This window comes from Echiichthys vipera, assembly GCF_963691815.1.
Source record: "Echiichthys vipera genome assembly, chromosome: 13".
NCBI lineage: Eukaryota > Metazoa > Chordata > Actinopteri > Perciformes > Trachinidae > Echiichthys > Echiichthys vipera.
The window spans coordinates 28,328,196-28,350,225 of NC_139838.1; the positions used below are offsets into that span (position 1 = coordinate 28,328,196).

At 47.3% G+C, this 22,030-nt stretch overlaps 2 protein-coding genes across 2 annotated transcripts; one reads left to right on the top strand and one right to left on the bottom strand.

The window, feature by feature from the left end:
• Positions 1-5,180: 5,180 nt before the first annotated feature.
• On the bottom strand, positions 5,181-7,132 carry LOC310955418 (uncharacterized protein; the record flags this gene model as incomplete). The annotated part of the gene is made up of 2 exons (XM_083925236.1): positions 5,181-6,507; positions 6,859-7,132. The coding sequence occupies 2 exons, from the start codon at positions 7,130-7,132 to the stop codon at positions 5,474-5,476; spliced, it is 1,308 nt and encodes a 435-aa protein (XP_083781362.1). The 3' UTR covers positions 5,181-5,473.
• A 1,104-nt stretch (positions 7,133-8,236) lies between these two features.
• LOC310956172 (uncharacterized protein) lies at positions 8,237-13,122 on the top strand. The gene is made up of 2 exons (XM_083926316.1): positions 8,237-8,777; positions 11,276-13,122. Exons 1-2 carry the CDS (start codon positions 8,591-8,593, stop codon positions 12,244-12,246), a joined length of 1,158 nt encoding a protein of 385 aa, XP_083782442.1. The 5' UTR covers positions 8,237-8,590; the 3' UTR covers positions 12,247-13,122.
• Positions 13,123-22,030: the final 8,908 nt, after the last annotated feature.

Here is a 22,030-nt window from a genome sequence, read left to right on the forward strand (position 1 = left end):
AGCAAAAACGAGCGTTATGCAACAACAGACGGATGCTGAGTCATTCACTTTCAGAACAGTGCTTACGTTTGCAGTCTCAGTAAACCAGTGACCCACTGAACCTACTGAGAATCTGAGGCAGAAGTTGAAGAGAAAGAAAACTTGTTTTTAATTCTACCGTTACAGTCGCTAACAGCCGGCTAACAGTGATTAGCTAGAGGCAGTCGGTGAAGGCATTCAAAGGTCTTTTTTAACCACTAATGCTGCTGAAAATAACAGCAAACCTCTGCAGCAGCATGAGAAGAGTCCCTACACACACAACAAAGCAGCAACAGCGTAGTTAGTGAAGCCAGAGTTTATTAAAGAGTGTTTTAAAGACTTACCTACTGGCCCCTGTACCAGCTCCTCTCATAGTAAAGTCCATTACAGTGGATTACCAAAGTCAATCCCAAAGGAAGGAGTCCATTGATAATATATTCCAGCAAAACACGTTAACTTTGTGGTTTGTGGCAGTTTGGTGAAAGTTAATATAAAGCAAAAGGTTTTAAAAAGTCCCAGCGAATTTCCCCACAGCACTGAACTGTCACGCAAAAGGCTGGGGGCGTGTGTTGAAGGGGCTGCGGGTAGAAGGTAACATCAGACATAGCATCAGTCTCGGTGTGCGGGCATTTTTTGGTGTGCCTGTGTGGACTGTGAGCCAATGGGCACCGAAGAAGAAGAATGTTTATGCTGCCAACTGATTGACATTTTTCACCGTGTTGGATGATTCCCCATTCCTCACCAACCGCACCGGACTGGACACTGTTTTTCCATGTCCCCGGAATAAATTGGAGGAGGCGACTGATTCCTAAACAAAGCACCAATGGGCTCCTTCCTTTGGGATTGACTTTGGTAATCCACTGTAATGGACTTTACTATGAGAGGAGCTGGTACAGGGGCCAGTAGGTAAGTCTTTAAAACACTCTTTAATAAACTCTGGCTTCACTAACTACGCTGTTGCTGCTTTGTTTTGTGTGTAGGGACTCTTCTTGGGCGACTGTGGGTCAGTGAAAGAGTGGGTCGTCCTCCATTCAAGAGATCGGCAGTTCGATCCCCACCTCCCCCGGTCCACATGTCGAAGTGTCCTTGGGCAAGACACTGAACCCCGAATTGCTCCTTGTGCTGCGCCTGGGTGTGTGAATGATTATATTAGATGGTCTGTAGATGTCCACTGCCATCAGTGTAAATGTCTGTGTGAATGGGTGAATGTGACAAATACTGTGAAAGGCCCTTGAGTAATCAGAAGACTAGAAAGGCGCTTTAGAAGTACAAGTGCATTTACCATTTACCATTCTCATGCTGCTGCAGAGGTTTGCTGTTATTTTCAACAGCATTAGTGGTTAAAAAAGACCTTTGAATGCCTTCCCCAGTGCTGCCCCGAGCTAATCACTGTTAGCAACTCTCCTGGATTTCTCCGTTAAAACTGTCTTGATTGGTGATTTGATGTGATGATTTTACCCCGGAGTCACACTTGGACCATCAGTCTTTTTTCCATATGGAGTTCATATAAGAACACAGCTTTACATGGGAGTGAACCACCTGTTACACGTCTTCCTATTTCTTAAAAGCTGTTAATTGCTTTTTGGCCACTTAGTGTAAGATCAACTCCACAAGAAGCTTAAAACAGAAGCTGATAGATGTAGATGTCCCCAAAGCAATTCCAGTCAAAAGCAACAGGACTTGGTTATTTGTCTAGGAGGACGATAGATGTATGAGTCAGCGATGCCGATTGTCGGCCCGGACGGCGTTAGTCATGCGTGCTCCCGCAGGACTGCACTGAAATACATTAACTCTGCTGATATTTGTGCGTCGTAATTCAGGAACACTAATGTACTTTGGACAAAGTTAATATTTGCCTCACAATGCTCAAACACACACCCACACACGCACACACACACACACACACGGCCTGTTCCAATGTTCATATGAACATAAAGGTCCTATATCACCCACACACACACACACAGCAGCATTTCTTTTGCTGAAAGAAAGTCAGGACATTTACACGTGTTAAGTGGGTTTTTCTGCACATTTAGACACTTTTGGATGACGGACACACTCTAGGTCGCTGAAGTGCAAATGTTTAATCACCTGATCCATCTGATAAAGAGATAATGTGAAAGGTTTGCACAGCCCACTCACACGCCAGGTCAACTTAATGCACTTTAGCATTTCACCCACATCCTCCACAGGGATGAATAAAGTAATTCTGGTTCTGATGAACTGTTCTGTTACGTACATCTATAATCTGTTATCTCTGAAGTTCCTCTCTAGTTACTCTAGAGTGAGTTCACACAATGGTGATTGATCATGTGACCCACTAATGAAAGCACTTGTTGTCTCTTTGCTGAGCGTTCACATCTCTGGAGACGTTCCCTCTCTAAATACGCCTCCGTGTCGGTGACGCTGCTGACAGTGGTTGGTCTGACGCTGGAGCTCATCACTGCCGATTATGCTGCGTTCACTTGGAATCTGAAATGTGGAACTTCAAATGTCTGAGTCAGACTTGTAGAAAGTGAAGTTCCACATGTGTGTGTGTGTGTGTGTGTGTGTGTGTGTGTGTGTGTGTGTGTGCTTGTGTGCATGTATGGATTTAAGAGGGGAGCATATAGGGGACGGACTGGAGGTAGCGAGGTGAATGTGTTTTAATAAAGTTTACACAAGTCAACACACAGTGACCGTGAACATGACAAGATGGAGGCTCTGAAAGAACCGTAGACTGAATAAAAAACAGACGTAGCGTCTCCGTCAGGGTCCGTTCCCTCAACTTGATCCAACCGTCCTCGCCTACGGGAGTCGCCATCTTGTCAGACTTTGACTCCGCCTCATTTCCTCTGACCAAAAAAAGGGCATGTATATGACGTTGGGGGGAGGGAGATACGTCCATCTGGCTCATAGACTGTAAAACACAGACCCTCACGGCCCGAATCCTCCCGCTGCTCCAGATTAGCATCGAGTGTATGTGCTATCCATAGTAGGCTAACGTATATTGCAAGTCATGGTGCAAGTGAGACTGTTTAATTAGCATAACAGAGCTAACAGGTTGTGTTCCTAAACCATCTGTCTGCTACCATGGTAACACCACCACACGAATGACCACAGCCCAGGTCGAGATGATGGAGTTAGCATGCTAATGATGCCAATCCTGACAACTAGCCTCCGAGGAGAAGTGAGTATATTTAATATAATATTAATATTTCTATGTTAATGTTTTAACATTAAGTACCTGCCTCCACTATGTCTACGACAATGACTGCACCTACAGTTAGATATTAGGTGTGTGTCCGTTGTGTGTGTGTGCGTGTGTGTGTATGAATCTTATGTTGTTGCACTAAGACCAATAGTTTAACTGCGTGCTGTCGTGTTATATTCATTTCTATTGTTATAGGAATGGAACTTTAATATTTAGCATTATGTGTAATAAAGAAGTTCTTGTTTAAGTAAACGGGATCTGAGAAAATCCTTTTTTTTACTGTGGTATCGACAAAAAACACTAACTCCTTAAATCTTGGATCTTAATCTCTCTAACTGTGAACAACATCTGCAGAAAGGTTCCCCGAGTGCATCTTCCTCATGGAAGAGGAAGTGACTGCCTTAACGCTGGCGCTCCCTGTTGGTTACCACGGGTACTAAAGCTTCAGACAGGGGAAAAGACATAAAAACACACTGCGAGTCATAAAGAATATACTGAGGTTTATAATATATGACCAGTGACATCAGATTACTCAAGACCCAAAAAAACGAGGTCACGGGTCCAAGCGTGTGAAATGTGTTTCCTCAGGAGGGGGTCTGGAGTCTCCCTTAGAGAGAGGGGGAGAAGTTCAGCATCCGTGAGGAACTCGGAGTAGAGCCGCTGCTCCTTTGTGTTGAAAGGAGCCAGTTGAGGTGGTTCAGGATCATCTGGTAAGGATGAACCCTGGGCGCCTCCCTAGGGAGGTGTTCCAGGCACGTCCAGCTGGGAGGAGGCCTCGGGGAAGACCCAGGACCAGGTGCAGAGATTAGATCTCCACACTGGCCTGGGAACGCCTCAGGATCCCCCAGTTAGAGCTGGTTAATGTGGCCCGGGAAAGGGAAGTTTGGGGTCCCCTGCTAAAGCTGCTGCCCCCGAGACCCGACCCCGGATAAGAGGCTGAAGATGAGATGAGGAGAAATTAAAAATTCTGTCCTTAAAGGTATAAAATCCAGTCAGTCGCCATCGCCGGTATTTTACCTTTCTCTGTCTTTTCCTGGTCTTTTACTGGACGATCGCCACCGAAGTGCAAGAAGAATTTATTCACACACTTCTAAGAATCTACAAGTGAAATTTCATATTTGTGCATGGGCATTTACGTCTACTTAGTAAAGGAAAGTGACCTCGATGCGAGAAAACAGAAGGAACGTTGCATTAAAAATGTAAATTAAGAGGACATTAGAGTGTATTTTGGAGCTGTTAAAGCCTGTGCTTTTATTGTGAAGGACTGAACTTTGGTCCTGGATGTTTTAACAACATTGATGTACTTTTATTGTGAAGGACTGAACTTTGGTCCTGGATGTTTTAACAACACTCATGTTAATGTGGACGACCAGCAGCTCCAGTGTTTACGGCGAGGAGATCGAGGCGTCCGAGCGGGGCCGAGAGGAGCACATTCACCAGTGTTAGCAAGTCAGACTTTAGTTTAACACCATTAAATGAACTCTAAACATCACACCATCATTTATATCTGCAGGTTAAACAGAAAGTTTGATAGAACTGTCTGAGGTGATATCAGGTTAAGTGTACACGACATAGTTAGACTTCTTATCGCTCTGTGCAGCAGTTCCTGATTGTTGTCAGGCTCTTTCAGCCGGTGAAACAACAAAATAGTGCACTGAATTTGAAACAGCCTGTTGTAATTTCTGCATCTATTATTGATTCACTGTGTGTGCTCCTAAAATGTCTGGTTGCGCCCCTGAAATGTTCGGTTTGGGGCCACGGAGCTCCTAGTGAACAAAGTTAGTCTGGAGCCCTGTTAAGTTTACACTGAGGGGACTGAAGCAGTTACCTGCGCTCTCTGGATTTCACCTCATTTTACCTATGGGGCAGCCAGCTCAGTGGAAGAGTGGGTCGTCCTCCATTTGAGAGATCGATGGTCTCCCCTGGTCCGCATGTCGAAGTGACCTTGGGCAAGACACTGAACCCCGAATTGCTCCCTGTGCTGTGCATGGGTGTGTAAATGTGGTGTGAATGGTTAGATGGTCTGTAGACGTCCACTGCCATCAGTGTGAATCTGTGGGAACGGGTGAATGTGACAGACACTGTGAAAGCACCTTGAGTAGTCAGAAGACTAGAAAGGCGCTTTATAAGTACAAGTCCATTTACCTTGCAGAACAGAGGAGTTGCTGGTCTAGTACTGCCCTCCTGACCCTTTAAAACACCAAAATCATGCATTAACACTTTCACAGGTTCTCAGGCGTCCTTTGATCATCCTCGCCGTCCTCACACTCCAGTCTCGTCGTCGGTATCCGTCTCTAAAAGACTATCTGGGTCCGAGTTACTGGCTGGTTCTGGACCTCCGCGGTCCTCTCTGTTCCCCTTCGATGAAGCTGTGAGGACGGACAGACAACAGACCAACTGATGATTTATCAGCTGGTAATACCATTTGAAGCCTTGGCCACAAACCCCGCAGCTGAATCGCTTCTCCACCGCGTGGCTTCCCATGTGTGTCTGTAGGCTCCCGCGCCACGCAAAGGACTTCTTACAAACGGAGCAGCTGAAGGGTTTTTCCCCTGAGTGGGTGACCATGTGCGGCTGCAGTTGCTCCTTGGACAGAAAGCTTTTACCGCAGACGGAGCAGCTGAAAGGTTTCTCTCCCGTGTGGATTCTCATGTGTCTCTGTAAACTCCCTCTCTGCACGAAAGACTTCTCACACACTGAGCAGTTAAAAGGTTTCTCTCCCGTGTGGATTCTCACGTGTCTCTGTAAATTCCCGCTCTGGGTGAAAGATTTCGTACAGAAAGAGCAGCTGAAAGGTTTCTCTCCTTGACGTGTCATCAGTTGTTCACCGGTAACGTGCGTCACGCGAGGTACTGGGACCTCCGTGTCCCTGCGAGGGTTTAAACCTGACCGAGGTCCTTTAGTCTCCTTCCAATCATCCTCACTGTGATCGGTCTCGTCGTCAGTATCCGTCTCCAGGTGACTGTCTGGATCTGAATACCTGTCTGGTTCTGGTCCTCCACACTCCTCTCCGTCTGCTTCTGTTTCCATCTGTTCAGTTTTTCTCTGTTGGAGCTGTGAGGACTGAGGTTCCTCTTCTTCATCATCATCGTCTTCACTCTTCACAGGGAGAGAAGTGAATGAGATCTTGGAATCAGCCTCCAGACCTTGAAGCTGCTCTCCCTCCTGACTGCTCCACGGTTCCTCCTGTTCCTCTTTAATGTGTGGGGGCTCTGGGTCCCCCTGGTCCAGACCGGAGCTCCACTCCTGCTGCTCAGCGGTAAACTCTTCTTTAACCACCGACAGCTGCTGGACATCTGCAGGATAGAATAAAACAATAATTTGACATTTCCAGGTCATCGTTGTCCCCAAAAGAAGAGATTCAGACAAATAAACATGAATGATGTGAGCAATTAGATGCATGAACTCTTCAAAATGAAGCCTGTGCATGTTCTCATGTGTCCAGTTCATCGTTATCCTCAAAGCAATTTCAGTCAAAAGCAACTGGACTTGGTTATTATCCCAAAAGGCAATCCCAGGATCTCCAGCCCCCGTGTGACCCCTGGTCCTCAAAGTAACCCAGTCGGCTGCCCTTCCTTGGGGCTAACAGGAGCTAACCTTAGCCTCCGTGGCTCCATGTTTTCCCGGATGAGTGCTGCGGGACTAACCTGCTCTGTGCAGCCTGACTTCGGGCTTCAGCAGGGCATCGAGCAGCCTCCTCTGGCGGTGGATCTCCCGCTGTGACCGCTCCACCCTGCCTCCGAGCTCCGCCACCGCCTCCTCGAACAGACCGAGCACCTCCTCCGCGGCGCGGGTGAGCCGCTCGGTGAGCAGCGCCCTCAGCGCCGGAGCTTCGCCCTGTTTTACCCGCAGCAGGACGTCTTCAGCGGCGGTGCGGATCCGCTCATGGACCGACACCCGCAGCAGCTGCACGGCGCACATGTTCCTCCCGTGTGTGGGGTCAAAGGACCACCGCAGCAGGGGGACAGACGGGGGGACAGACGGACAGACAGACAGACAGACAGGGGGAGGCAACTCTTCTTCTTCTTTATTTTAATGTCGGTTGAACAACCAGCTTAGAGACGCAGCACCGCCACCCACCGGACCGGAGTCTGGAGCTTGGCAGGGAAATAAAATGACACGGGGTCTCAGAGACACTCAGGAGGGTCAGGCCTGTGAAGGTTCTCATGTGTCGAGGTCGTCGTTCTCCTCAAAGCAATTTCAGTCAAATGCAACTGGACTTTGTTATTTGTCAGGAACGCGCTTCACTTTATTTATTATTTTATTTATTTATATTTTTTTTTGTTCCTCTTTAATGTTCTTATTATTTTTTTATATACCAATTCATTTTATTTCCTCTTTAATGTTCATTCATTCATTCATCTTCAGCCTCTTGTCCCTGTCGGGGTCTCGGGGGGCTGGAGCCGATCCCAGCTGACATCGGGCGTGAGGCGGGGTCCACCCTGGACAGGACGCCAGTCTATCACAGGACACATAGAGACAAACAGAGACAGACAACCATTCACACCTACGGGTGATTTAGAGTCATCAATGAACCGAACACCTGCACGTCTTTGGACTGTGGGAGGAAACCGGAGAACCCGGAGAAAACCCACGCAGACACGGGGACAACATGCAAACTCCACACAGAAGGACCCCAGCCGGGATTCAAACCAGGAACCCTCTTGTTGTAAGGCGACAGTGCTGACCACCACTTATGATTATTTATTTATTTGATTTACCTATTCATTTTATGATTATTTATTTATCATCTACTCATTTATTTAATTTCCTCTTTAATGTTATGATTATTTATTTTATTGTAAACAGACACACAGCAGACGGCAGTGGTGCATCCTCCGGTGCAGCAGGGGGCGCTATGCACCACAGAGAGTTGTGGTCCCAACACGCATGCGCAGTACGTCCGTGTTGACATCGACGCGTCCAGCAGGTGGGCTGGTGAAGACCTTTCTTTCCCGGTTCTTCTTGTTTTAAACCTTTTTTTTTTTACTGCGAGTTCGGCTCTTCTGGGTCACGAAGGTCGGAACACACAACCGGAACCAACTTTGTGGACATTTCCCGGACGTTTCCCCTCAAACTCAGGTCCGTTAGCTCGGAATGCTAAAGGAAGTTAGCTGGAAACAGACGGACACGGAACTCGACCACACAGCGCTGCTCGGAGACCGAACTGTGTCCAGACAACACCGACAAATGTCCGGATAACCCGGTTTGAATGTCCGCGGTGATGCTCCCTTTATTTGAAAACGTCTAAATCGCGCAGCTAATTGAGGTTAGCTTGCTAGCTGGAAGTAGCGAACGTTACCTAGCAACACAGCACGTGCCAGAGCGAGTAAACGGTCGTGTCTCTGGAGGAAAAGCGGCCGAGATTTGAGTTTTAAAATGTCTAAAGTGGAAATGCTGAGAGCGTTTGTGAACCAGAGACTGACCGCGGCCGCTGCGGAGATCTTTGAGCAGTTTGAAAGGACGATAGCGGAGTACGAGGAGGAGCTGGAGTCCAGATCCAAGGAGAACCAGCGGCAACAGAAGCTACTGGACGCCGTTATCAACCCGGAAGTGCACAGAACAGGTTTGTTTTTAAGTGCTAAATCATTCCTAACTGATTCAACGATTTATTCTTAGTCACTCTTTCTTTCTTTTTGTCATCGTGCAACGTCTCCTCCACATCTCATCTTCAGCCTCTTATCCGGGGTCGGGTCTCGGGGGCAGTAGCTCCAGCAGGGGACCCCAAACTTCCCTTTCCCGGGCCACATTAACCAGCTCTAACTGGGGGATCCTGAGGCGTTTTCAGGCCAGTGTGGAGATCTAATCTCTCCACCTGGTCCTGGGTCTTCCCCGAGGCCTCCTCCCAGCTGGACGTGCCTGGAACACCTCCCTAGGGAGGCGCCCAGGGTTCATCCTTACCAGATGATCCTGAACCACCTCAACTGGCTCCTAGTGACCTCCATAGGGAGATAGGGTGAAGAAGTTCAGCATCCGTGAGGAACTCGGAGTAGAGCCGCTGCTCCTTTGTGTTGAAAGGAGCCAGTTGAGGTGGTTCAGGATCATCTGGTAAGGATGCCCCCTGGGCGCCTCCCTAGGGAGGTGTTCCAGGCACGTCCAGCTGGGAGGAGGCCTCGGGGAAGACCCAGGACCAGGTGGAGAGATTAGATCTCCACACTGGCCTGGGAACGCCTCAGGATCCCCAAGTTAGAGCTTTCAAGTCTGCTCTACGTGCCTGAAACGAGGTCATCGTAGCAGCGGTACAAAACAATCAGAAATACAAAATATAAACTACAGTAAGAAAAGTATCGCAAATTTAAATCACTATATTAAAATATACTCTGTGTGGACCTAGGATATAAACAGAACAATGACAATAGCAAAGCAATAGAAAACAAATAACATTTTCTTAAAGGGGATCAATCCAGAGTGACAGTTGATAAACTCACACAGCAATGGGGCTATTTTTTTTATTCCATGAGTTTTAATTATCCGCTCATTAAAAAAGTAAAGGTGCAGTTTTTTTTTTAAATGGTCATTTTTGAGAATTTCTATTTGTTTAGCAAGTATTTATCAGGTATAACCAAGTTATTTGTGTTATATTCTAGTTTTCTGTCCTACATTTGAAACCAAATCTCACATTATTGTACGTCAGGGGCGACACATCTGTGTTATTAAAGTTTATCACATTTTTTAATTCCTTCCAAAACAAATCAGACAGATCGCAAGAGAACATTCAATGTTGAAGTGTTTCTACTTCTGTTTTACAAAAAGCACATTCATTACCGTCCAAATGAAATTGAAGTCATAGGAATTCACCAAAGGGATGAATGTGATCTATTGTTTTGAAGTGTAACTCTCCACAGAACAGGTTTGTACGTTAATTTCACTTTAAACTGCTGACAAACAAGAGCTGGAGGAAGTATTTGTTCACCCTTTAAAACAAACAACGCACTGTCTTCGCTTTGGCAACTTAAAGCGAAACTCCAGCGAAATTGGATCCGACAGTCTTTTTCAAGCAGTCAATTACATCCATATTGAGAGTACGAGTTGATTACTGAGCGCACTGGAGTTCAGTTCTTTTGAGGTTCAACAGAACTGAACTCTGTGATCGACTTGTTTGGGCTGCTGTCAATACGAACAGAGCCGGCTGAGGCTTGTAGCAGCGTAAAAAAGTTTTTTAAAAATAAACTCTGGGTTGATTAACTACGTTGTTTATGCTTCGGTTAACCAAAGTGCCTCAAACCACAACGTTTACGTGTTTTGCTGGAATAAATCCTCAATGGGCTCCTTCCTTTTGGAATCCACTGTAATGGACTTTACTATGAGAGGAGCTGGTACAGGGGCCAGTAGGTAAGTCTTTAAAACACTCTTTAATAAACTCTGGCTTCACTAACTACGCTGTTGCTGCTTTGTTTTGTGTTTAGGGACTCTTCTCATGCTGCTGCAGAGGTTTGCTGTTATTTTCAGCAGCATTAGTGGTTAAAAAAGACCGCTTCGTCCGGCTGCTAAAATATTAAAATTAATTCAAACTATTTTTTTTTTTTAGTGGAAAAGCAAAACTTTCTTTCTGTTCCCCTCAAAATGCTCTGTGGTGTATTCTTTTAAAACAAATATAGCTCGTAATAAAGATTCTACATATTTAACCGTAAAGTAAAATTACTGGTCGTGTTAGTAGCTGGAAAATGCGTCATCACAAAACTAAAAAGTAGATTTTTTTAGAGTCTCATGTGTCCAGGTCGTCGTTTTCCTCAAAGACATTTCAGTCCAAAGCAACTGGACTTGGTTATTTGTCAGGAAGACGTTTCACTTCTCATCCAAGAGGCTTCATCAGTTCATGTACGCATCTGACCAGGACCAGGACCAGGACCAGGACCAGGCTGGGACTGGACCAGGACCAGGACCAGGCTGGGACTAGAACAGTCCAGTTGCTTTTTGACTTCAATTTCTTTGGGGGTTGATTTTTTTTTTTACAGATATGTGGTTCTCACAGGCCGCACTACAGTCTTGTGGAACATGATGCATTGTTTTGGTTTAAACTACCTGTTTATCTTAGACGTTTATGTGTTTCCTTACTCTCCACAGACGTCCCGCAGCTGTCGGTGGTTCACGAAGACGTTCCCTCTGAGCAGCAGGGGTGGAGTTTCAGTCTGGTCCAGGAGGACCCCCACAATAAAGAGGAACAGAAGAAACTCTGGAGCGGTCGGGAGGGAGAGCAGCTTCAAGGTCTGGGGGAGGCCGACGTAAAGTTCCCGTTCACGTCTGTCCCCGTGAAGAGAGAAGAAGAGGAAGCTCAGTCCTCGCAGCTTCATCAGAGACACGCTGAGGAAAACCGAGAGGCAGAGAGAACAGGGGCTGACGGAGAGGACCCGGGAGGATCAGAACCAGCCGGGAACTCGGACCCAGAGAGTTTTTTACGAGCAGCTGCTCACGACTGTGACAGTAGAGACTGGGAGGAGCCCAACCAGTCCAGTTTAAACCCTCTGCGGAACAGTGAAGTGCGTGTCCGTGACAATCAATACAAGCATGGGAAAACACCGATGAGCTCCTCTGAATGTGCCGGCAGCTTTGACAATCTGCAGAACTACAGCGGAGCCCAAACCGGAGAAAAGATATTCAGCTGTTCGTTTTGTAGTAAAAAGTATTCGCTGAAGCAACATCTGAGGCGACACATGAGCGCGCACACGGGGAAGAAGCAGTTCATTTGTTCCGTTTGCGGTAAAACGTTCACAGACCAGTACAACCTGAGACGACACTTGACCGTCCACACGAAGGAGAAACCATTCAGTTGTTCCGTTTGTAGTAAAACATTTAAAGACCAGAGTAATCTGAGACGGCACTTCTTGACCGTCCACAGAGGGGAGAAACCATTCAGTTGCACGTTTTGTAGTAAAAGGTTCACGCAACACAGCGACATGAGGCGACACTTAACCGTCCACACGGGGGAGAAACCGTTCAGTTGTTCGGTGTGTAGTAAAAAATTCACACAACACAGCGATCTGAGGCGACACATGACCGTCCACACGGGAGAGACTATTCAGTTCTTCAATTTGTAGGAGAGGATTCGCAAAACATAGGATCCCTTCACACTTCCTTTTCACGGGGGGACAGATCAGTCACGCCTCTGGGCCAGCAACGGACGCAGTCGCAGAGCTGATACCTGCGTGAACGGGACTGCTGGCAGCCACGGGAGGGTTAAAAAAAAGTGACAGAGCAGTGTTCGAAGTAGCTGCGTGTCAAAAAGGGAAAATCTGAAAATACATTTGACTCTCAACGCAAAGGAGAAACAATTCTCTCGCAGCATCTCCGATCAAAGCTTCACTCTGCTCGACACATGAACGAAAACACAAGTGAGTCGGTGAGAGAGCAGCAGAAAGAAGCCGCAGAGGTACTTGCTGTAAAGAGCATCTCGTATCATCTCGTTTATTTACCTCAGTTATCGGTGTTTCTCACTCATCTCTGCGTTAGTTTGGTTTGTTACGCTGCTGTGTTTCTCTCGGTCGATGTGGTCAGGGGCTGAGTTTGATTCAGTTGCTGTGGATTCAAAGCTGTGTTAGCTGTGTGACGGCGTAGCTCCTCCCACCGATCTCCTGAAGCAAAGCAAACAAACAGCCAACAAGAGGACCGAGCAGGACCAACCCCAGGGTCATCACACTGCACACACACACACACACACACACACACACGCACAAGAAGTATTTTATTCCCTATGCCGCACAGACATTAAACAAAGACTGAACTGCATCAGGGAACACGTGTTATCTCTCATTGATAACTGTATTGTTTGCTGCTACCTGCCCCTTCACACTACTTTACACTCTATAGCTTATATGCGTAGGTTTTTAACAGTATTGTATCTGCCCTTTGGTATTTTTGGGCGAAGCCAACGACAAATGGAGGTGGACGCTAAAGTGCATCACTGGTTTAAGTTATTGCAGTATTATTACTGGGGAAAGCCGATTAAGTATAGTTGGAAATGTCAAGCGTGCAGTTGTGTACTGTGTAAAATATAAAGGAGAGAGAGAGAGAGGGTGAGAGAGGTCTGGGGTGGGATTTGGAGGGGTGCCAGGAAGAAATGGAGATGTTATCACGGTCACGCAACGCAAAGAAGAGCGCAGACGGGTTCAGATGTGAAAACAACCGATGACACTCGCGTGTGAACTGCTGTCCTCTCTGAAAGTGACATCAGTGTCCCCACTTTTCTTCTGGAAACATCCTTTGATTTGACTTTCAAACCATCACAGACTCAAATCTCCTGCTCCACGTGTGTCTGTCGTCAGACTCCTGACAGCTACACACACACACACACACACACATACTTTCTTTTGCTTCTTTTAGTTAATTTCTAGTTTCTTTTCTTTCTGATTTTTGTTTATAAATCCGTGTGAATGTGCCTGCAGCCTCTCAGAGTGGATAGTTCTGCCGTTCTCTTCCACAAGAACAACTCAGAAATCATCTCATCTTCAGCCTCTTATCCGGGGTCGGGTCTCGGGCGCAGCAGCTCCAGCAGGGGACCCCAAACTTCCCTTTCCCGGGCCCCATTAACCAGCTCTAACTGGGGGATCCTGAGGCGTTCCCAGGCCAGTGTGGAGATCTAATCTCTCCACCTGGTCCTGGGTCTTCCCCGAGGCCTCCTCCCAGCTGGACGTGCCTGGAACACCTCCCTAGGGAGGCGCCCAGGGTTCATCCTTACCAGATGATCCTGAACCACCTCAACTGGCTCCTTTCAACACAAAGGAGCAGCGGCTCTACTCCGAGTTCCTCACGGATGCTGAACTTCTCCCCCTCTCTCTAAGGGAGACTCCAGACCCCCTCCTGAGGAAACACATTTCACACGCTTGGACCTGGACCTGGTTCTTTGGGTCCTGACCTGGACCTGGTTCTTTGGGTCCTGACCCAGCTTTCATGACCTCAGGTGAGGGTAGGAACCAGGACTGAGGGCAGATCCAGAGCTTTGTCTTCCTCAGCTCTCTTTTCGTCACAACGGTGCGGTAGAGCGACTGCAGCTCCGCCCCCGCTGCTCCGATTCTCCGGCCAAACTCACGCTCCATCGTCCCCTCACTCGTGAACAAGATCCCGAGGTACTTGAACTCCTTCACTTGGGGTCAGGACTCATTCCCTACCTGGAGTAACAATCCACCGGTTTCCTGCTGAGAGCCGTCAGAAATCCTTTGACTTGACTATGACTTGATAATGATAATGCCTTTTGTTTCTAATGTTTATTTATCAAACTTCATTGATGGTTCACTACAGTTTTATGGTACTCGAGTTATTATTGGTCTTTTCTCTGGAGCGGTACGCCCAGAGATGAATGAAGGAAACTAAAATCACACATTTTAATGTAATAATTATATGAATCATGAGCCGCAGCAGAAGCACCAATGAAGCTGCAGGGACTCTCTGGCCTTTTTAGTTCTGACGGAAAGATCTGGATCAACAAAGTTCAGCTTAAATCCGTCAGGTTTAAAGGTCACTCTTGAACCCAGGTGTGGGTGGTGGTTAGCACCGTCGCCTCACAACAAGAGGGTTCCTGGTTCGAATCCATCCATTCATGCATTCATTCATTCATTAGTTCATTCATCCATTGGTCCATTCATTTATCCATCCACGCATTCATTCATTCATGCATTCATTCAGTCATATTGGCGCGCGTCACTTCTATCTCAGTTATTAAAACACTTGATCTGAGGAAAGTTGTGTCCGCGCATCTTTCTTTCTTTTTTCCCATTTCATGACTTTTACATTCATTGATTAGTTTCCAATAACGCAGGACTGAGTTAATAGAAACTTCTGTAATAACGCTTTTATTTTGGAATGTGACCCGGAAGTGATCGCTTCACAGAGCGGAAGTGGAGCCGGTGTAGCAGTGAGAGCAGCAGCCGCGAGTGGAAACACGAACGTTTGAGTGTAAACACTGAAAAAGCGTCAGTGTTGAACCTGCGCGCGCCTGTGTGTGTGTGAGTGTGTGTGAAGATGTCCCGACTCCACGACCTCAAGGTCTTCATCAACCAGCGCCTCACTGCGGCTGCGCACGAAATCTTCGCCCATGTGGAGCGAACAATAACCGAGTATGAGGAAGAGCTGGACCGGCGGCACCGGGACCAGCTGGACCGGCGGCACCGGGACCAGCTGGACCAGGTTTTTACACCTGAGAAGAGTCTGTGGAGGCAAACAGGTTCGTGGTCTTTGTCCCGCTGGAAACAGCTTTACTCATAAAGGGGTTGTGCTAAGCTAACGTTAGCTAACCCCCCCAATACACACACACACAGGCTGTTAGCAGCTAGCTGATGCTAACAGGCTGCCAGGTTCACTTCAGGACATTCACAGAAAGATGTTTTATGAATAAAAAGTATCAGAATAAAAACTATTTTGTATTTAAACCTTTTAATTTAATCATGTTTAACCATAATTGTTGTGCAGCATGAAGAAAACAGTCCTCATGTATCACAGTGCTTGTTTTTGAATAATAATTAATATATATATTGATTTTTTTTGCAAAAGCTAACCCTAGGTCAAAAACACCTGGCAGCCTGTTAGCATGAGCTAGCAGACGGCACACACACACACGCACACGCACACGCACACACACGCACACACACACACTCACACACACACACTCACACACACACTCACACTCACACTCACTCACTCACTCACTCACTCACTCACTCACTCACTCACACACACACACACACACACACACACACACACACACACACACACACACTCTCTCTCTCTCTCTCTCACTCACTCACTCACTCACTCACTCACTCACTCACTCACACACACACACACACTAGCTGAACAGGCCGTATCTGCATGGGCTTTCTCAGCAGGTGTGTCTGGTGTTGGAGAAATGCTGAAAGAGTTCATAAAGTCCCAGTGTCACACGTACGTACGTAAGTCAAAAGGTCACGCTACACGCACGTTTGTTCCCCAGGATGTTGCACAGACACAATCATAAGCAAACATGGTTATTAGTTATCTTACCTTGCAAGAAGCATCACATCTAGAAATCATTTTACAGTTACAGAGACGATACAATAAGGTACATAAATAAATAAAAAATAATGCTTTATTATTATTCATAATTTGGTTTGTCCCAAAACAATTTTGCAATTCAATTTTGATGTGATTCAAATTCAGTCGAGCTTTTTAAAATGTGGCTTTGTGGAAGTGAAGCGTAGAATAAAAACGTTAACAAACCACTAAACTTTAGACGGGTTTGAATTCTCCTCTTTCCGTTCTAACGTTAGAGAAAGAGAAATAGGTCGATTGTTGTTGTTATTATTTTTAAGATAACATGAATTATCTCTGATCGGATCATCGTGTAATCTAGTGCAGTGGCAGCCTATCTGCCACTTTTGCAGGACATGAAAGTTCCTGTACTCGTGCTCGTCAGAAGGCAATTAACTCCAAAAGCAGATCCAAGAAGGACTCGATCGAAGCCCATCGAATGCTCCGGTTTATTATCCACCAATAAACCACGCTGAACAAAAGCAAATTCCAGTCTGTCGCCTCAAACTCACTGACAGAAAAGAGTTTCTTAGGCCTGAAATGACGTCAGCTACGGTCAGAGAAGTGTAGCTCCCGTCCTGCCCTGATCACTTAATAACAACCCCCACCAACGCACACATGGCTGACTTTACCACAGTTCTCAACAGTTCACCGTGCTTTACGGCAGCATCAGCTTTTGGTAGCGTGCCAAAATAAGAGCACATTAAAATCATAACTACTAAAAGACATTAATTACATAAAATAGAAAACAAAAATATCACTTATGATCCAGATTCGAATCCCGGGCTGGGGCCCTTCTGTGTGTAGTTTGCATGTTGTCCCCGTGTCTGCGTGGGTTTTCTCCGGGTTCTCCGGTTTCCTCCCACAGTCCAAAGACGTGCAGGTGTTCGGTTCATTGATGACTCTAAATCACCCGTAGGTGTGAATGGTTGTCTGTCTCTGTTCGTCTCTATGTGTCCTGTGATAGACTGGCGTCCTGTCCAGGGTGGACCCCGCCTCACGCCCGATGTCAGCTGGGATCGGCTCCAGCCCCCCGCGACCCCGACAGGGACAAGCGGTTGAAGATGAATGAATGAATGAATTATATATATTTACTAATTAGGCATAAAATGTAAACATAAGCCCAATGTTATGCATGGCTCTAACAACCAGCTTATGTTTTACTACCAGGGAAGGGGAAAGTAGGCCGAGGGTCTGTCAGGCACCACGTTTGTTCAGACTGGAGCTCAGTATGTGTGATATCTGTTTCCAATCTCTTCTTGCTGTTTAATATTATCAAGCTCGACTTAAATGTAAACTTGTAGTTTCATTGTGTGCTTCTGTGTTTCAGTGCTTCCTGCAGACGACCAGCCAATGTTGATGCGAGCAGAGGTCCGCGCTGAGCAGCAGGAGGCTCCAGAGCCGCCACATATTAAAGAGGAGCAGCAGGACTTCTGGACCGGTCTGGAGGGAGAGCAGCCTCGAGGTCCCGGTATCACCGAGTTCCCATCCACTTCTGTCCCTGTGAAGAGTGAAGACGACGCAGAGATCCCTCAGTCCTCACAGATGGAAACAGAAGCCGACGAAGAGGACCGCGGAGGACCGGAACGGGATCCAGTTACATATTTTCAACCCGACAGCGACAGTGTTGATAGTGACTTTTGGAAGGAGACCAGGAAACGCCCGTCTGGTATCGGGACCGGAGCCACTTCAGAGCCTGAGACCGATGACAGTGAAGATTGGAAGAAGAGCAGAGAACCCCAGTCGGGTTTAAAGTCTCTGAAGAATGAAGACGCCCCCGTCGGCGAGTCCAGATGTCGTGCCGTCACAGTCAAGACCGGCGGCGGCTCGGGTAGAAAGAAATCATTTAGCTGCGTCATGTGCGGGAAAAGGTTTACCACCAAGGGAGACCTGAGGAGACACGTCCGATCCCACACAGGAGAGAGACCCTTCAGCTGCTCCGTCTGCAGGAAGTCTTTCACGCAAAGTGGGAATTTACACCGGCACATGGTTCTCCACACGATCAGGGAACCGTTCCGCTGCTCGGTCGTCTGCAGCTTGTGTGACCAAAAGTTCACGTCGATCTATAAACTCAGGAACCACAGCTGTGTCGTTCGTCAGTCGGCTTCAGCAAACCCGAACTGAAGGGGACCGAGCGGTGGAGGCTCCGGCCGGCAGCTCAACTGAACAGATGGAGACAAGCTGATAGAGAGGGCAGCGGTGGACCAGAACCAGCCAGGAACTCCCATCCACACAGACCTTTAGAACCAGATACTGAAGACACTGTTGGCTTTTGGAAGGAGAACGCCTTCAGGTGTCAGTCAGCAGCTGAATGGATGAAAACAACAACATTTAATGTGATCCACATTATGGATTTTGCAGAAAGTACTTGTCATCCATCCATCATCTTCAACCTCTTGTCCCTGTCAGGGTCGCGGGAGCGGATCCCAGCTGACATGGGGCGTGAGGCGGGGTCCACCCTGGACAGGACGCCAGTCTATCACAGGACACATAGAGACGAACAGAGACAGACAACCATTCCCACTCAGTCAAAATGTAGGGCGCACTCACACCGTCCATCCGTACCGTGCCCAAACACGTTTCACGGCTAAAGTCTGGTTCCTTTGACCAGTGTGAGTGCAACCGTACCACGTCTAGGAGCGGCACGCTTGCCGTCCACGGCCCGTTTGGGAGAGGTAGGCTTTTGTAAAGCACGTTTGCACGTGTACGAGCACGAGCGTGCGCACGTGTACGAGCACGAGGCCTACGGCGGTTCTGAGGTCATTTCCTGTGCGCCTGTTGGGACGTAGAAAAAAGAAGGTGGGACCATGCGCGGACATTTCAAACAATGGCGGCGAAAGGTTCACGTTGGTGTGATGCGGAGGTGGAGTGTTTACTGCAGATTTGGTCGATGAAAAGATTCAAAAACAGTCGACAAGACGCACAAAAACTCCGAGGTCTACGGAAAGATCTGGAAACAAAGCCACGCATCGCCATGACGTCATCAATGCGTGTGACGTGTTACGGCGTGATGACGTATAGGCAGCAAGAAGCATTCTCCGAGGCCCAGGTAGTGTGAGTACAAACGGGCCTGGAGGGGGGACAAGGACCCTAAAGCACGGGGCACGGGACGGAGACACAGTGGGAGGGCGCCCTTAGAGTCATCAATGAAACTAACACGTCTTTGGACTGGGAGGAACCCATTTGATTGGGTTAGGGTTACACAAAAAGTCTTGTCGTCCTTTTCTGTCAGCTTGCGCAACACGCACATCGTGAAAGACACTCTGGGATGTTTTGAGAATCAGGAGAAAGCTGCTCATCAGAATCAGAATCAGAAATCCTTTAATAATCCCAGGAGGAAATGGTTTTTGTTTCAAACTCCAGCTACACAAACAACATATTTAACAGCAACAATATTCTACAGATAACATAGATTTGTAAAAACAGAATATAAAACTGTATAAAATATCAAAATTACAATGGTAATATATACAGATCAAAGGTACTGTAATGTGCAAAGAACCGTAAAAATGTGTAAAGAACAGATTGTTTATGATTGAGTCCGTATCACAGAGAGGAGGTGACAGACTCTCTAAAGCAGGGGTGCCCAATCCTGCTCCTGGAGGGCTACTGCCCTGCATGTTTTAGGTTTCTCCCTGCTCCAACACACCTGAGTCTAATGGTTATCAAACCTTCGACGAGCTTCAGCTGCTTGATAACAAGCACATCATTAGACTCAGGTGTGTTGGAGCAGAGAGAAACCTAAAACATGCAGGGCAGTAGCTCTCCAGGAGCAGGATTGGGCACCCCTGCTCTAAAGGATGCGTTGTGCATCTGGGTGCGAGGAGTCTCCTGCTGAAGGTGCTCCTCTGCTGGGCCAGTGTGTCGTAGAGAGGGTGGGAGACCTGGTCCAGGATCGACCGGAGCCTGGACAGCATCCTCCTCTCTGCCACGGTCCTCGGGGTGTCCAGCTCCTCCCCCACGACATCAGCAGCCCTACTGATCAGTGTGTTCAGTCTGTTGGTGTCTGCGACCTTCAGCCCACTGCCCCAGCGTGTCACAGTGAAGAAGATCACACTGGAAACAGACTCATTAACATCCTCAGCATCGTCCGGCAGATGTTAAAGGACCTCAGCCTCCTCAGGAACAAGAGTCGACTCTGGTCCTTTTTGTGCGTTTCTAGACCAGTTCAACTTATTATTGAAGTTCACCCCCAGGTACTTCTACTCCTCTACAGGGTCCACAGGGACCCCCTGGGTGGAGACAGGGTCCACAGGGACCCCCTGCTGGGTGGAGACAGGGGTCACAGGTGTGTTCACCCTCCTCAGATCCACTACGAGCTCCTTTGTTTTAGTCACGTTGAGCTGCAGATGATTCCCTGACCCCCAGGGACTTAAACTCCTCGACATAAAAACATTACTATTGTAAGTTTTAAGTGGTGTCTTTTGTGTTCAGTTAAAAGTTCAATACTTCATTTAGTGATATGACATTTTAAGATAAAGGGCTGCGTTCATGATGTAGAGACATTTCAGTCCTTTTGGTTCCACAGTGCCCAGAGTCTTTCCTTCATTTCAGATCAGGGCTGAAGCAACAAACAACCGAATCAGTCATATTAGTAAATGTCAACAGTGTCCTGCTGTGATGAGGGGCCCGTTACCTCCAGTGTGTGTGAATTTGTCCGTGCACGAGTTCAGTGTCGTATCTTTATTTCGAAATTGCGATCCACTCGATAGTCACGTTTGTTTTACTCCTCTACATAAAAACATTACAGTTGAGGTGGTTCAGGATCATCTGGTAAGGATGAACCCTGGGCGCCTCCCTAGGGAGGTGTTCCAGGCACGTCCAGCTGGGAGGAGGCCTCGGGGAAGACCCAGGACCAGGTGGAGAGATTAGATCTCCACACTGGCCTGGGAACGCCTCAGGATCCCCCAGTTAGAGCTGGTTAATGTGGCCCGGGAAAGGGAAGTTTGGGGTCCCCTGCTAAAGCTGCTGCCCCCGAGACCAGACCCTGGATAAGAGGCTGAAGATGAGATAAAAACATTACTTGTTTTAAGTGTTGTCTTTTGTGTTCAGTTAAATGTTAAATATTTTCTTTCTTATTTTACTTTATTTTTAAGAGGTCATGAGTTTTACAGTATATATGGAAAAAATTGATCGATATTAACGACATACGTTTGAAGAGAGAGGGCTGCGTTTAAGAGGTAGAGACATTTAAGTCCTTGTTCCATGTCCTGTTGTGATGAGGGGCCACTTAGTCCACATGAGCCCGTTTCCTCCAGTGTGTGTGAATTTGCACGAGTTCAAGGAGAAAGTCGGTTTTGTCATGGCACATATTTATTTCACTATTGCGATCCACTTGAAATTTGGACAAAAGCTTCTCTCCAAACTGAGTCGGTTGAATAAATAAAAGTCGGAGTGTTTTCCAAACATGAAAGGATTTAATAAAGGAAACATGAGACCTGAAGGAGCTGCTTCATTCATTTCAAGCTAAGAAGAAGAATTCCTTTATTTGTCCCGCAATGGGGAAACTCAATTTTCACTCTATTATTATTTTTTCATGTTACACACACAGGTCCGAAATACACACGCACGCTCAGACAGGACCTTTATACATGCAACTAATGGAGAGATGTCAGAGCGAGGGGGCTGCCAGTGACCGGCGCCCCGAGCAGTTGGGGGTTTGGTGCCTCGCTCAACAGCCCCTCAGCAGGGGGCAACCGGCACCTCTCCAGCCACCAGTCCACGCTTCATTCATGGTCCACACAGGGACTCGAACTTGCAACCATCCGGTTCCCAGCCAAGTCACCACTTTCAAAATCTTGAAAGTGCTTGAATTTTACATTA

Excerpts from the sequence above, each read along its gene's own strand:
- LOC310956172 (XM_083926316.1), top strand. The coding sequence starts at position 8,591 with ATGTCTAAAGTGGAAATGCTGAGAGCGTTTGTGAACCAGAGACTGACC. Across the intron at positions 8,778-11,275 it reads CCCGGAAGTGCACAGAACAG|ACGTCCCGCAGCTGTCGGTG; the intron begins GTTTGTTTTTAA and ends TACTCTCCACAG.